Source organism: Hemibagrus wyckioides, linkage group LG10, assembly GCF_019097595.1.
Source record: "Hemibagrus wyckioides isolate EC202008001 linkage group LG10, SWU_Hwy_1.0, whole genome shotgun sequence".
In the NCBI taxonomy this organism is placed as follows: domain Eukaryota; kingdom Metazoa; phylum Chordata; class Actinopteri; order Siluriformes; family Bagridae; genus Hemibagrus; species Hemibagrus wyckioides.
In genome coordinates, this window is record NC_080719.1 from 18,178,627 (window position 1) to 18,193,915 (window position 15,289).

The following is a 15,289-nucleotide window of genomic DNA, read 5'->3' on the forward strand; positions in this document are numbered from 1 at the left end:
GTGTCTGTGGAATTCTGGGGATTAACAGTTTGCTGTGCTGCTCAGGTTCCCATGCCAGGCCCTGGGTTGATGTTGGTGACAGCTGTTTCAACAGACAGGTTCGGCTTTGCCAGAGGTTCTGCCGGTTGAGGCCGGGTTGACAGAAGTGGGCTCAGAAATCTTTCTCGTTTCATCTGTCCCGCTGTCTGTTCGTCTGTTTTCCTCCATCTCTCTCTTTCGCTCTCCCTGCCTCTCAAGTATGTTCTTTTGCTCCCTTGATTTTTGTTTGTTTTTCTTTGGCATATGTTCCTTTTTTTTTCTTTTTTTTTTACCCCCTCCTGCTTCCCTCTGTTGCTCTTTCTGCTGTCACTGGATCTTGAGCTCGGACTGAAACGAGATAGATGAAAGCTTTAGTTAAATGTGATGTGTTAACTTGGATCTCTAGTATTGATGAGCACCTTGTACACACACACACACACACACACATTCACTGTTCCTCTTGAGAAATAAACAAAATATTTTATATATGACTGCAGAAATCTCTCAATGTAAACATGTACCTCTAGTTTCCAAATAAATATAGTATTTTATTTTTAACTTTTACTAAAGTATTTTATTTTTATTTGACCTTACTTAAGTATTTTACTTAACAATCTCCATTCAGCAAAAAGAAACGGGATAAAACACGCGATTTGCGCCGAAATATATATATTTAAATTATTTCTCAGTATAAGCGATTTTCACTCACTGTGAATGAAACCATATTCAATTCAAATCCAACCAGAAAATCTAACTAAATTAATATAATTTGTTTGTGGGGGATTTAAGCCTTAAGCCTGTACCTTGAAGAAGAGCTCGGTAAATGAAATTATTCTGAGTAAATGCAGGAGAAGGAGATAGGGAAATGTTGCTAGGGAAGGTTATCTCGGAGTAGACTGTACGTGACCTTGAGTACTGAGGCGCAGGCTGCAGAAGGCGAAGCTCCTGAGGATTCACTATACCTGAACACATTTCTTCCATAGCTTTTTGTGCCTGATGAAATGGGAAGATTCAACTATTTAACACACAAAAATAGCCTGATTGATTGATTTATTTATTTATTTTCCTCCCCCCGTATTACACATTCGGTTCGCTAGAACTTCTCTCTCTGCCGCTGACTTGCACAGTTATATAACGCTTTAATTACAAAAACAAGCAAAGTTGTATCATCAGTATCAGCACAAACGAAGCAGTTTGTAAAAATTGGGTTATTTTCTGTAAGGAGTTTTAAACAGCGTTGGTCTGGGTTTCCTTTGGGATTTCCAGTTTTCTCCCAAAAACATGCTACTAGGGGGATTTGTGATGCTAAACTGCCCCCTGAATGTGAATGTGTCCCATCGGTGGTCTATTCCTCCTTTTTTTGTCCCTGACCAGATTAAAAAGCTCCCTGAAGATGAATGAATGAGCAACACAGAAGGTCATTTTAATGAACTGAGCAATACAACTATATAATATTGTTATCATAATAAATCGTGTCACACTTTACTTTTCTGTGAATAATGTCACTATGAACAGTAATTTACCTACCCTGTCACTGCCTAGAGAGTACAGTACAGTCTGCTCCAAAATTATTGGCACCCTTGGTAAATGTACGGAACAGTCTTTTGTGGAAAACGTAGCTGTTTTTGTTTTTTTTAATGGAATAGAAATCTAACATTTAATTAAAATAATTTTCATGCACACTGTATGATAGAGAGATTCTGGATTGAGGAGTTGGCATTGTAAGGCACCACGTGTTTTTAATTTGGTAAAATCTGGTGGAATGTGTACTAAACGCAGGGGGCTTATTATTATTATTATTATATAATTAATGAATTATTATTATTATTATTAATTTTTTTTTTTTTTTTTTTTTTTTTTTTTTTTTTTTTTTACTATAAATGATTACACTTTGCTGTTAAGCTATTTAACCACAAACACACCAAGGGTGCCAATATTTTCACAAACGCCTTAAAACGCCTGGAACAACATGGCTTTTATATTATGGCACTTGAATCTAAGTCAGCTGTGGTCTTTTTATTAGCAAGATTAAAAAAAAAGTTAGTGTCCCTTTGATGCATGTTGTGATTAATTTATGGAAATGTGTCTTATTTCGATGCCTAATGACTTGGAACTTGTTTACTTTCCTCTTTTAAGTCAAAAACATTCAAATGTGATCCAAGACTTTCGCAAGACATTTTCTGCGAGCATTTAAAAGGGTATGGAAAACTAAATAGTAAGATCTTAAAACAAAAATAAATCCTGACATCCTAGACACACCGATTTGACAAGTTTCATAAGTATTGGGACAGTTTTTTGCCTCTGTACTTCACCACAGTGGATTTGAAATGAAGCAATTAAGATGTTATGTAGACTTTTAGCTTTAATTCAAGGGTTTAACAAAAATATTGCATTAAGCATTGTCCCTCCATGATAATCCACATGCACAAAGTAATAGGATAAACTAACATGTATACATATAATGATTATTTGTAATACTTGGATGTAAATCCTTTGCAGTCAATAACTGCCTGAAATCTGGAACTCATAGATATCACCAAATGCCGAGTTTCATCCCTTGAGCTGCTCTGCCAGGATTGTACTGCCTTCAGCTGTTTGTTTGTGGGTCTTTCGGTCTTTAGTTTTGTCTTCAGTGAGTGAAATGCGAGCTCAGTTCTGTTGAGGTCAGGTGAGTGACTCCATTTAAAAACATTGCATTTCTTTGCCTGAAGAAACTCATGTTGCTTTCATGGTAGTTTTGGGTCGTCATCCATCTGTTATCCATCTGTGAAGCATCGCCCTTTCATTTCTTCAGCATTTGATTTAATCTGAGTAGAAAGTTTAGCTCTAAACATCTTGATGAACATTTTAAAGTAAGTGTGTGTGTGTAAATCTCTACTGTAATGAAATGCATCAATTTTTGCAGCCGAATATTATTATAGTTTTGTTTATGACCTTGCAGTTGTGGATCTTTTCCACCAAACTAGCCATCATGTCCTACATCCTTTATCTGAAGCTGTCTAATCGTCTCTCGACAAAAACAAATGCACTCTGACATGCGACTGTGTGATCATGCAGCATTATGGTCTGGACCGTGCCAGTATGAGTGCAGGGTTTTGTTCCAAGCAAGCAATTACACGCCTGATTACAGATCAAGACACTTAATTTTACCTGCAGTCACCATCAAGCAAGTTAAACCCCGCTCATAGACGCACAATGGCAGAGCTCTAAGTGTTTATTTTGTCTCGCTAACTACTTCTTAGGTTGCGGGGCATGTTTAATTGCCCCAATTTTTGGGAGGATAACCAATCACACTAGAAACTACCAGGTATCTAAACAGCAAATTAAACTCAGCCTTAGTTCTCAAGCCCTTTTTGAAACCTTTCTGGATCTAAAAAAAAAATAGTCATTTTCACTGTGCTCCTCCTTCTAGCTAAGAACTTTTAATTGAAGGTCAGCTCCTGCTTCCATTCCATGTATCATTAACTCCTCTATAATCACAGGCTGATCTCATACCCACGCAAGCTAAAAAGCATAACTTACTCTTGTAAACAAAAAAGATAAAATAATTGATAGGCAGGGAGATCCGGCTCCTTACATTTCCCTGAGTGAAATGATTAGTTATTGATTGCAGAGCATAGATCAGTCTCAGTGACTTTTTTTTTTAACCTTCTCAGTGACCGCTAGCTGAATTGTGTGGTGGTGTTTTTTTTTTTTTTTTTATCATTACAGCAACAAAAAATCTAAATATATTGTTATCTCTGTATTAGGATAACCAAATAATCTTCATTCAGTTCAATTTTCTTTGCATAGAACTTTTATTAATGGACATTATCACAAAGCAGCTCTATAAAAATCCAGATATATACGTATATAACATTTTTTGCATGAGGTGACGGTGGCATGGGGAAACTCCCAGAGGAGACAAAAAGAAAGAACTTTGAGAGGAACACAGCGTCATCTGGGGGACACCAGAGAGTGTGATTATAAATCATTTCTCTTCAATAGGAAATGAACACAAAATAGAGCAAGCTCAGCGATATTCAGAGGAGCTCGCAGAGATTCAGAATGAGCGTAGATTGTCCGCAGATTTGGGGCGAGACATGTAACGTGTGACATCACAACACACATTTCAGCCAAAGCTTTCTTCAGTTCACATGCACTGAATATCAGTCCAAGTAGATTTAAGCAAAAAAATATCTTGCAAATTTTTAAAAAAGCCAAACATTTTTGGCTTCAACAATCACAAGAAATAAAAAAAAAAAAAAAACTGAGCATGATTATGAACATCAGAGTTTCTTGGAGAAGTTTCTTGTATCAGTGAGGAGTGAGGATTGCTGGTATCTCTGGAGTGTCTTGTAAACCTGGGGGGATTTGGACAGAGAACACAGATTATTACATATGCTCTTGTCTGGTAATGGCTTCAGAAAAAATTATTTAATACGCAGAGGGCAAGCAGGGACTCGGGCAAGACAAGCTATGACAGGGAGAGCCGGAAGCTAACACAGACCCGAGGGCGCTCTGGGACATACGGCGGTCAGGCAGTCCACTATCAGCAAACCCGAGAGAACGTGTCAGAGGGATGTCACAGCATCCAAACATCCAGTTCATCAAAACTGACCTTCAGATCTGCAGCACTAAATAAGAACTAAAGGCTTGACAGAACAAATAGGACTTGAAGACTGAAACTGTGACCCTGAGAGTAGAGTGCAGTTGATATAAAATAGTTATGAAGGCTTGGTTCCTGACTTTTGTCTAATTTAGGCTCATGTAGAGTTCATTATATGAATAAAATGTTGGTACCGTTGTGTTGCAGTATCGTACAGTTGGACTCATCTCGCACCCCAGAGCCACGGCACGTGTTATCACGTCACTCTCTCCCCATCACGGACGTCCACTGTGGGCTGATGGGACCACAGGCAAGGGTGGCCACTGCATCTTTAGACCAGACTGTTAAGGTAAGAATGTTTACACTTAGAGGAATAACCTTTTGACCAGGATTCTAAAAATCACATCTAAATAATATGTTTAGAGTTCAGAAACAAAATCTGTGGTAATAGTGGCAAAATCCCATAAAGATTTTTATTCACTTGATCCTCTGATTCAATCGCTCACCACACTTTCTTCCTTCTAGACCCAAGATATTTTTAGGCCAGTAAACTCCCTGAGCACTTTATTAGAAACACCTGCAATCCACTCATTCATGCAGTTATCTAATCATCCAATCATGTGGCAGCAAAACAGATATCTGTACAGCTTCATATGTTCACGTCGACCATCACAATGCCGATCTTTGATTGTCGTGGCTTGATTCTTGGTGCCAGAAGAGGGCAGGTTCAAGTGTTTCTATAACTGATGATCTCCTGGGATTTTCACACACAGCAGTCTGAAGAGTTTACATTCAGTGAGCATCAGTTCTGAGGACAAAAAAAAAGGCCCGACCTTTCAAAAAGTGACAGAAAGCTACATTAACTCAGAGAACCACTCTATACAAACATGGTGAACAGAAAAGCATCTCCAAGTGTGCAACTTTGAGGTGGATGAGCTACAACAGCAGAAGACCACTTCAGGTTCCAGTTCTGACAGCCAAGAACAGAAAGCTGAGACTACAGCGAGCACAGACTGATCAAAACTGGACAGATGAAGACTGGAGAAATCTAGCCTGGTCTGATGAATCTGCTGAGAGTCTCAAAGAAATGTTTTCTTGTGGAATCCGTTCCAGAAAGAACTGAGAGGCTCTGTCCAGTATACTGTAGTGTTCCTAATAATGCATGGAGAGTGGATATATATATATTTTTTTTTATATATTCTCTTTTGCAGGATAAATCTATACAACCACTGACTGATTTATTAGAAACATCTGATTCATAAGATAAACACACACACAAAAAAAATCCTGTTCCCACTATAGCCTCAGTTTCCTGTTCTTGGGGTCAGGGAGTGTGTTATGATGTTGTAGCTCATCCTTCTTAAGATTTGGTGTGTTTGTGTGTTGGGTTCTGAGACATGATTCAGCTCACGATGGTTACCATAACCTCTCTGTCAAATCAGTCTGGTCATTTTCCTTTGACCTCGGTCATGCACAAGAAATATGTCACCATTCTGTTGTCTCAGAAGATCAGCATTTTATTATTTTTTTAAATGGTCAAACCATCCTGTCTGGTGCCACATCTGACATCACAGACACCAAGATAACATTTTTCTCCATTCTTATATTTGATGAAAACGTCAAAACCAAAGTCATCATCTCTATCTGTGTGATCGTCCTGCTGCCTCAGGATTGTCCGATTGGACGATCGAAATAAACGAGCAAGTGACCAAGCGTTTCTATTAAAGCGTGTGTGAAAAATATTGGATAACGTATTACTTAATGTTCGCTCATCTGCTCCAAAAGAGTGTCCGTTTTTAAAAGAGGGATTTTCAGGAAACCGGAAAACATTTTATGGGGAAAGATTCGAAATGAAATTTCCCAGAGCGGCTATCTTTGCTAATGATGCCATGGTTATTATACTGTACTCACATACAGTGGAAATAATAGTTAAGATCCTCTAGAGGCTGAATCCCAGTTTATTGCATTTTGTAAATTAGGTTGTTTAATTTCCAAGCAGTTCACCGTCCACTCGAAGGCACAGAAATAACACCGCTCCAATGCCTTCTTTAAGCTGAACTCTGACTGCTCTGTGTTCATCACCCTGCTGTAATCTCGTTAACAGGAGTCATTAACAAGTTGGCATGTGGACTGATTACTGATTTGTGTAGTGATTTTGTCCCTCTGTGTATTCAGCTTGTTGTGTTATTGTAGCATCAACAGCTCAAGGGGTTTGAATGTTTGTAAACACGATTACACGCCCACTAACCTTAATCCTATTAATCAGATTTGCAGTTAAATAATAATGATAACAAGCTTTAAATTGCATGATGTTGATACAGGTTTAAAGAAACCAAGCTGCAGACTTTTTAGTGTGTGTGTGTGTGTGTGTGTGTGTGTGTGGTATAAGAAGCTTCGACGTGTTTTCGCTCTAGTGGGTTTTTGCCGTTTTATTTTGTTTGCACAAAGTGTTGGGTGACTTTAACGAGATCTCACCAGGCGTTTACAAGCCTCTCTGCTGTTTAAGCAGTTCAGTAGGTTAATTTTCAACAAGAACATAAGCATCCTCCGCCTCCAGCTTTTTTTTTTTCTTTTTTTTTTTTTTTAAAGCTCTGTAAAATCCTCCTTGCAGTGTAATGAATGCGAGCTAGCAGTCGATGCTCTTGATTAAATGAAATTGGATCACCGAGTAATCCATTCAATTGCATTTACCTATGTATCTCTTCTTCATTTTTTTTTCTTGTAAATGTGTAAATATTGAACTCAAGGTGTCTGAGCTTCTGCTTGTGCATTAGCGGCTTCTATACTCGTAAACTGACTTGCAGTCTGTAACTACACACTGAATTACAGCTAAACGGATACCATCTCATATAGTCATTGTTTCGGGCTGAATCCAATGACTCTGAGTACAGAGTCATAACAATAAAACCGTGTCACTGTCCGGCTATTTATAGCCTGCGCTGCAGCCGGCTCTCCTGGGTGCCCGGGTTTTTGTTGGTCACTTAGAAAAAGATCAATACGATAAAGATTAAATGTCCAAGTGGGAGGGCCAGAGAGTGGTGTGATTGACGGAGGGTGGTGGCGAGCTGTCACTTTTGGGCTGAAGCCTTTGATAAGCTTCTTATCCACCTGTGAAACAAGATATGTATATAAAAAGAAAAAAAAAAAGGGTCTGTCACACCCGGGTCAGTTTTGATGTCCGGATTTTAGGGGAATTGTATATTGTGTACTGCTTGGTGTCACGTCGTTCACATTGCCAAAGTGTCTGTAAGTGTTGAGTCAGAGCTACGGGTGGAATTATTTTATACCTGTATCCAGCAGTGGTTATATATATATATATATATATATATATATTATATATATATATATATATATATATATATATATATATATATATATATATATATATATATATACACACTATATTGCCAAAAGTATTCGCTCACCTGCCTTGACTCGCATATGAACTTAAGTGACATCCCATTCCTAATCCATAGGGTTCAATATGACGTCGGTCCACCCTTTGCAGCTATAACAGCTTCAACTCTTCTGGGAAGGCTGTCCACAAGGTTTAGGAGTGTGTTTATGGGAATTTTTGACCATTCTTCCAGAAGCGCATTTGTGAGGTCACACACTGATGTTGGACGAGAAGGCCTGGCTCTCAGTCTCCGCTCTAATTCATCCCAAAGGTGTTCTATGGGGTTGAGGTCAGGACTCTGTGCAGGCCAGTCAAGTTCATCCACACCAGACTCTGTCATCCATGTCTTTATGGACCTTGCTTTGGTCACTGGTGCACAGTCATGTTGGAAGAGGAAGGGGCCAGCTCCAAACTGTTCCCACAAAGTTGGGAGCATGGAATTGTCCAAAATGTCTTGGTATGCTGAAGCATTCAGAGTTCCTTTCACTGGAACTAAGGGGCCAAGCCCAGCTCCTGAAAAACAACCCCACACCATAATCCCCCCTCCACCAAACTTTACACTTGGCACAATGCAGTCAGACAAGTACCGTTCTCCTGGCAACCGCCAAACCCAGACTCGTCCATCAGATTGCCAGATGGAGAAGAGCGATTCGTCACTCCAGAGAACGCGTCTCCAGTGCTCTAGAGTCCAGTGGCGGCGTGCTTTACACCACTGCATCCGACGCTTTGCATTGCACTTGGTGATGTATGGCTTGGATGCAGCTGCTCGGCCATGGAAACCCATTCCATGAAGCTCTCTGCACACTGTTCTTGAGCTAATCTGAAGGCCACATGAAGTTTGGAGGTCTGTAGCGATCGACTCTGCAGAAAGTTGGCGACCTCTTCGCACTATGCGCCTCAGCATCCGCTGACCCCGCTCCGTCAGTTTACGTGGCCTACCACTTCGTGGCTGAGTTGCTGTCGTTCCCAAACACTTCCACGTTCTTATAATACAGCTGACAGTTGACTGTGGAATATTTAGGAGTGAGGAAATTTCACGACTGGATTTGTTGCACAGGTGGCATCCTATCACAGTTCCACGCTGGAATTCACTGAGCTCCTGAGAGCGACCCATTCTTTCACAAATGTTTGTAAAAACAGTCTGCATGCCTAGGTGCTTGATTTTATACACCTGTGGCCATGGAAGTGATTGGAACACCTGATTCTGATTATTTGGATGGGTGAGCGAATACTTTTGGCAACATAGTGTATATATATATATATATATATATATAATGACACGGCAGAGATTATTAGATACATGTCTGGTAACAGTGTTTAGTGCAGAAAATGCATAATATTGATGTTCAAAGGCCAACAAAGTCATCTTTAAGAACATTTCATAGGCTGCTCTATAGTGATCAAGCGGTTTTTTTTTCAGTTTCTCTCTGAAAGCTACTACAACAGCCAGTGAAGTACTGTTAAAATAAAGAGATAGAGAGATGGATTTATGAGATTAGATATAAATTTCCTCCAATCAGCATCTCATTTAACTGATTTTCAGTAGAAGAGTTATTGAAGTATTTTTATACAGCGTTTTTATTTGATTGGTCTTTCCAGTAGTGCTTATACACCAATCAGGGATAACATTATGACCACCTACCTAATATTGTGTTGGTCCCCCTTTTGCTGCCAAAACAGCCCTGACCCATCAAGGCTGACCCATCACTCCACTAGATCCCTGAAGGTGTTAAAAGGTGTTAGTGATGTTAGAAGCAGATCCTTTAAGTCCTGTAACTTACAGGACTTAAAGGATATTTACAGGACTTAAAGGATACTTTTGATAGATACTGACCACTGCAGACGGGGAACACCCCACAAGATCTGCAGTTTTGGAGATGCTCTGATCCAATCTTCTAGCCATCACAATCTGTCCCTTGTCAAACTCGCTCAAATCCTTACGCTTGCCCATTTTTCCTGCTTCTAACACATCAACTTTGAGGACAAAATGTTCACTTTCTGCCTAATATATCCCACCCACTAACAGGTGCCATGATGAGGAGATCATCAGTGTTATTCACTTCACGTGTCAGTGTTCATAATGTTATGCCTGATCTGTGTATTTATAAACCACACTGGGATGTTTCACTGTGTTATCAGTCCACCACTTCCTAGTTTACTGAGGTATCATTAGTGACATCAGCCGAGATGATGAATGATACTTTTCGGCATGGCCGTGATTTCCTCGCCTCTCGAGATCACCACACTCTTACTCATGCGTTATTAACATGCCAATATTGAATGTCAGTCTGTGGCTTCAATTATTAAATAGCAAATTTGTGCCATCACTGCTCCTGCTGATGTCTGCATGAGCACATCAAATTATCAGTATAATTTAATTGTACAGTTGATATGGTCATTAAAAAAAAAAAAACTCAGCACATTGTTGCTATTGTTCTCAGATAGAAATTCCTGGGGATGTTTTTTTTATTTTATTAATAATTAATAATTATAATTTCATAACACTTTCTGATATAACTGTACCACAAATTCATATTGTTTTTTTTAATGATGATTTTTTTATTATCTATTTTAACTTCGACTTTAAGCTCTCAGAACAAAATTCTTCAGGAATGGTTTGAGGAACAAGACTTCAAAATATCGACCTCCGAACTTCCCAGATCTTAAACTGATCTGTTGGATGTGTTGGACAAACACCTCCAATCCATACAGACCCACCTCACAGCCTGGTGCCAGATACAACAGCACACCTTCAGAGGTTTTTTGGAGTTCGTTACTCGATGAGTCCGAGCTGTTAGGCAGGTGGTTTTAATGTTATGGCTGATGGTTGTATTTATGGGGAATATTTTTGAGAAATTTTTGGATGGGACTGCAGTTTCCATTATGACCTATGATGGAACCTTCAGCTTAAATGGGACACAAATTGCTCAAGCAAATATTGGTAAATTAATTCAACTGTAAACAGCATTTTCATCACCAAACTGAAAGTTAAGTTACATCTACAGCGGAAATAGAATTATATTTCTAATTGACAGGCTGCTAATGAACTGGAAATAGATAGCTATAAACTATAAGGTGATGCAGCTGCTGTCGTTCCGTCACTTGTGCATTCTGGACATGTGTGACCTCACGGTGTGACACAGATTGTTTGGACTTCGTGCCAGCATTGCTGTGAAAGGATTAGGTGAAGTAATCAAGCCTGTTAGCCATGACTGATTTTCCGAGCGTGCAGGAATGAGTTTTTTAACCTCTAGACATGTGGCTGGAAAAGACTCCTAGTGTTTATATGTACGAGACACACAGGTGCTTTTTGAAGTACCGTAGAGATCAAGTCCATGAACCTCCTTAATGTTTCACCTGAATCATGAGGGATGTTCAACAGAGAGCCCAGGTGAGGAGAAATGACAGGAAAGGTGCAATAGTGTTTGTTAAAGGCCAGACGAATACAGACAACCAGACGAATACAGACAACCGGGGGCCACAGAGTGCTTTCCTTTGCTTGTCACGAAGTACAACTGGAGAAATGAGATGTCTGGTATGTTGGCAGAAACATCACCATGTTACAGAATAATACGGCCCAAGCTGCTGGTAGATGCTGAAAGGTGGTAAAGACATTTTCTAGTGTTTGTTTGTGAGGCTTTACATTAGTGTGAAAATAATTTTAGGGTGATTTGTTGCCACTTCCTCCTGCTGTATGTCCTCATGTCCTTACAACATCTAGTTTTGGCCCTGATAAATTGGTAGCTTTTTTGTTTCCCCCCCCGCTCATATTTTACCCCATAGACACCTTGCTAGGTATGAGCAAGCGGAGAGAAATCTTACATAAACCCATAAGTTAAAGCTCCAGCGTGTTCAAAAGCCACATTAACACAGACTGGAAAATATGAGAAAGAGTGAATACTGAAATCCCTATGAGGGAAATCTTTATGTAGCCATTTATGTAGATAACGTTTCCAGGGAGGATATGTCATGTTTCAGCCCTCGGCAAAAAGGCTGAAAGTGTTTGGCTAAAATTTGAGCTGTGGTGCGATTTTATCTGTAAGACAGTATGAAAAGTAGGAAGGACAAAATGAAAGGGAGGGAGGGAGGGAGGAAGGAAGGAAGAGAAAGGAGGTGGAAGAGGGAAAGGAAGTGAAGGGAAGAGGAGGAATAAAAGGAGAAGAGGTAGAGGGCGAGAAGGGAAGGGAAGAGAAAGGGAAGAGATTGAGAAAGGGAAGGTAAAAAAGAATAGAAGGAATGAATGATGGAAGGAATGAAAGGAAAGAATGGATGGAATAAATGAAAGGAACAAAGGATGGAAAAAAATAAGCAAAGAAGGAATGGAAGGAGTGAAAGGGAAGGAAGGAAGGAGGGAAGGAAAGAATGGAAGGGAGGAAAGAATGGAATGAAGGAGGAATGGAAGTAATGGAAGGAAACAAGGAAGGAAGGATGGCAAGAAGGAACGAATGGAAGGAAGGAAAGGAAAGATTCTCAGACATCTCAGAATTTCAGTGTAGACCTGCTTCTACATGACGAGTGTGAAACGTCTCTCTATCCAGGGATAGAAGCAGGGTTTAAAACCCGGCCTGAAGTGTGAAAAACATGCTGAGTAACTCAACCCCAGTCTGTAGCTGGCACACATCTGCCAGGTTTATTCCTCCGGCACAGAGACCAGTGTTTCTCTTCAAATGGTCCTGATCTCTCACATCTACACTAACCCGACAAGCTCGAATAATAAATGACTCCCACAATGTCCGATGAGAGCTTTTTTGAAACCCTGCCAGACGTTGGGACTGTATAAATATCAAACTTACTTTATTCCTGTTTGAGATTGGGGAGTACAGTAACACACACTGCGGATGAGTTCTACTAACCGGGAGGTGAACCCCAGACCTGTACTAATTACAGGATAGATCGCAGCTAATGAAAGGCCAAATGAAAACAACTTCATTACAGATTGCAGTCACGTGTGTCGTAAAGAAGCTACATGTTTTTCAGATCCTCTCAGATGTTTCTGCTGCCATGGCTTTAGCTCTGTTTTTCATCTCAGAAGATAATGCTGGTACGGTTCCTTGTGTTCCTGCGCAGCCAGCAGGGCTTCCGACAGCTCCATACTCTCATGTTTCTCTCTGATTTGGAGAGGTGAGCTGGAATTCAGAGTGCGAGTACGTTGTCAAAGCTGCTTTGTCTTCACACCGAGATGCCTGATTGCTCATGATTGGTGAGGGACTCGAGGCACCTGCCCTGTTCATTGCTATTCCTGTTTTTTTTTTTTGTTTTTTGTTTTTTGCTGGTTATAAATCTTACATGGACCATCAGTGCATTTTTCTTAACCATGATGATGATGATGATTTCAGATGCTTAGTTTTAGACTTTGTTCTAAATATTCACTCAGATGTGAGGCAGATTTTGAAACAATGCTTATATACAAGAATAAATCAGACTCTGCTCACTGCCAGTAGCTGATTTGGGCAAATTCTCCATTTTTTCCTGAAGAACAGATTGAGTTATGCTTTGAAAACATTTTGCCAGCATGGGTTCAGGTCTACTTGCCCTCTAAGAAGAAAAAAAAATCCCTGCCAATCAGTACAAAGTAATTCCTCTATGCTGTAATAAAATATACAGCAGTCTGTCCTGATGGGAAACCTCTCTAAGCCATTTTGGCCTGATGCATTAGATATTACTGCTTTCCATCACCATCATGGGTGGAAACACCATCTGTGTGAATATCTTTTGGAAGAATCGTCCTCATCCTAACAGTACAGATCCAGACGTGTGTAAAATCAATTTTGTTGTGGTCCTCTTTCTGTATGTCAATTACAAGGAAGAACAAAATTAAATTAATTATGTAGTTATTCACCATTAATATAACTTTAATATACAGTGGCAAGAAAAAGTATGTGAACCTTTTGGATTGTCATGGTTTGCTGCATAAATTTGTCACTCAGGGTTGTGTCTTTTCCTCATTGACGAGTCTTCGTCGTGCTCTTGGGGTCATTTTAATTGGGCGCCCACTGCTTGGTAGACTAGCCACAGTCCCAAAGCGTCTCCATTTATAGATTGTGTGCTGTAGACTGGTGAATTTCTAAATTCTTGGAAATCACTTTGTAACCCTTTCCAGCTTCATGTAAATCAATAATTCTTGATCGTAGATCCTCTGAAAGCTCTTTTTGACGAGGCATGGCTCACAATAAGCATCTTCTTGTGTGGAGCAAACTCGAAATGTTCAGGTGGGTTTTTTTATCAGTCAAAGTAGCTCTTGTCCACACTTCCTAACTTATTTTCTTAACAAGACTCCAGGTATTCGAACACCTGACTCTAGCTTTTTTGAGGTTCACATACTTTTTCCACAAGCACTATGAGGTTTTTATTGTTGTTTTCAATATCATGACATGATATAAGACATATAAGACATGTTGTTTTTGTTGTTTTATTATTTAGGCATATGTGTCTTGATACCCTTGACTTAGATGAAGATTTGATCACATTGTATGATAAATGCATGCAGAAAACCATGTTTAGGATTTAATATCTCCGGATATTTTATTCCCAGATACGTGAAATTTGTCAGACATAAAGACGGTGTCGAAGGCCATTTTTTTCCAGTCAGCTCCTGAAAATAGCAAAATCAACCAGGAGCACACACAGGCTTGCTCACTAGGGATGATTTTGTCTAACATGTTTGTGTTCTGTAAAGCTGCTTTGAGACGATGTTCATTTAGGTAAAGACAATGTTCATAAATGAACATTATGGAAACTCCATTGTTAAAAGTGCTATACAAATAAAATTCAATTCAATTCAATTTTTCTCTCTCTCTCTCTCTCTCTCTCTCTATATATATATATATATATATATATATATATATATATATATATATATACATACATACATATATATATATATTTACCTTTGTCAACTATTTTTTCTTCTTTTTTTTTTTTTTAAGTCTACTGTTATGACGGGCAGCTGAAATACATTTACTAGTGGCCTCTACAGGCTACTTTTCTAGACACACATGCTGAGCGTCTCAGCTTTTCAGTGACCTGCTATATTTCATTCACTACTATAGTACTATATTTCTATATTTCATTAGATTCAATCAGAATCTAATCTCTGAACAATAGAATTCAGATATTAACAAGTTTAAGCCGTATTAACGTGGTCAGATGGTGGAGTTGACTCAGTAGTAGAATCCTGGGTGAAATAACTGTGAAGTGTGTGGAGAGGATTGTATGTGGTCAAGAAACAAATACAAAAAAGAATGAGAGATGCAGCACCAACGCTAGCTGACCTGACATGGCATGGC

At 39.3% G+C, this 15,289-nt stretch overlaps 1 protein-coding gene across 1 annotated transcript in view; it reads left to right on the forward strand.

Annotated features, from left to right (window-relative positions):
- wdr18 (WD repeat domain 18) overlaps nt 1-15,289 on the forward strand; it is a 78,329-nt gene that overhangs the window by 19,208 nt on the left and 43,832 nt on the right. The window contains exon 4 of the mRNA XM_058401666.1: nt 4,814-4,955. Within this exon, the coding sequence (XP_058257649.1) occupies nt 4,814-4,955 (142 nt within the window). The remainder of the gene's footprint in view (nt 1-4,813; nt 4,956-15,289) is intronic.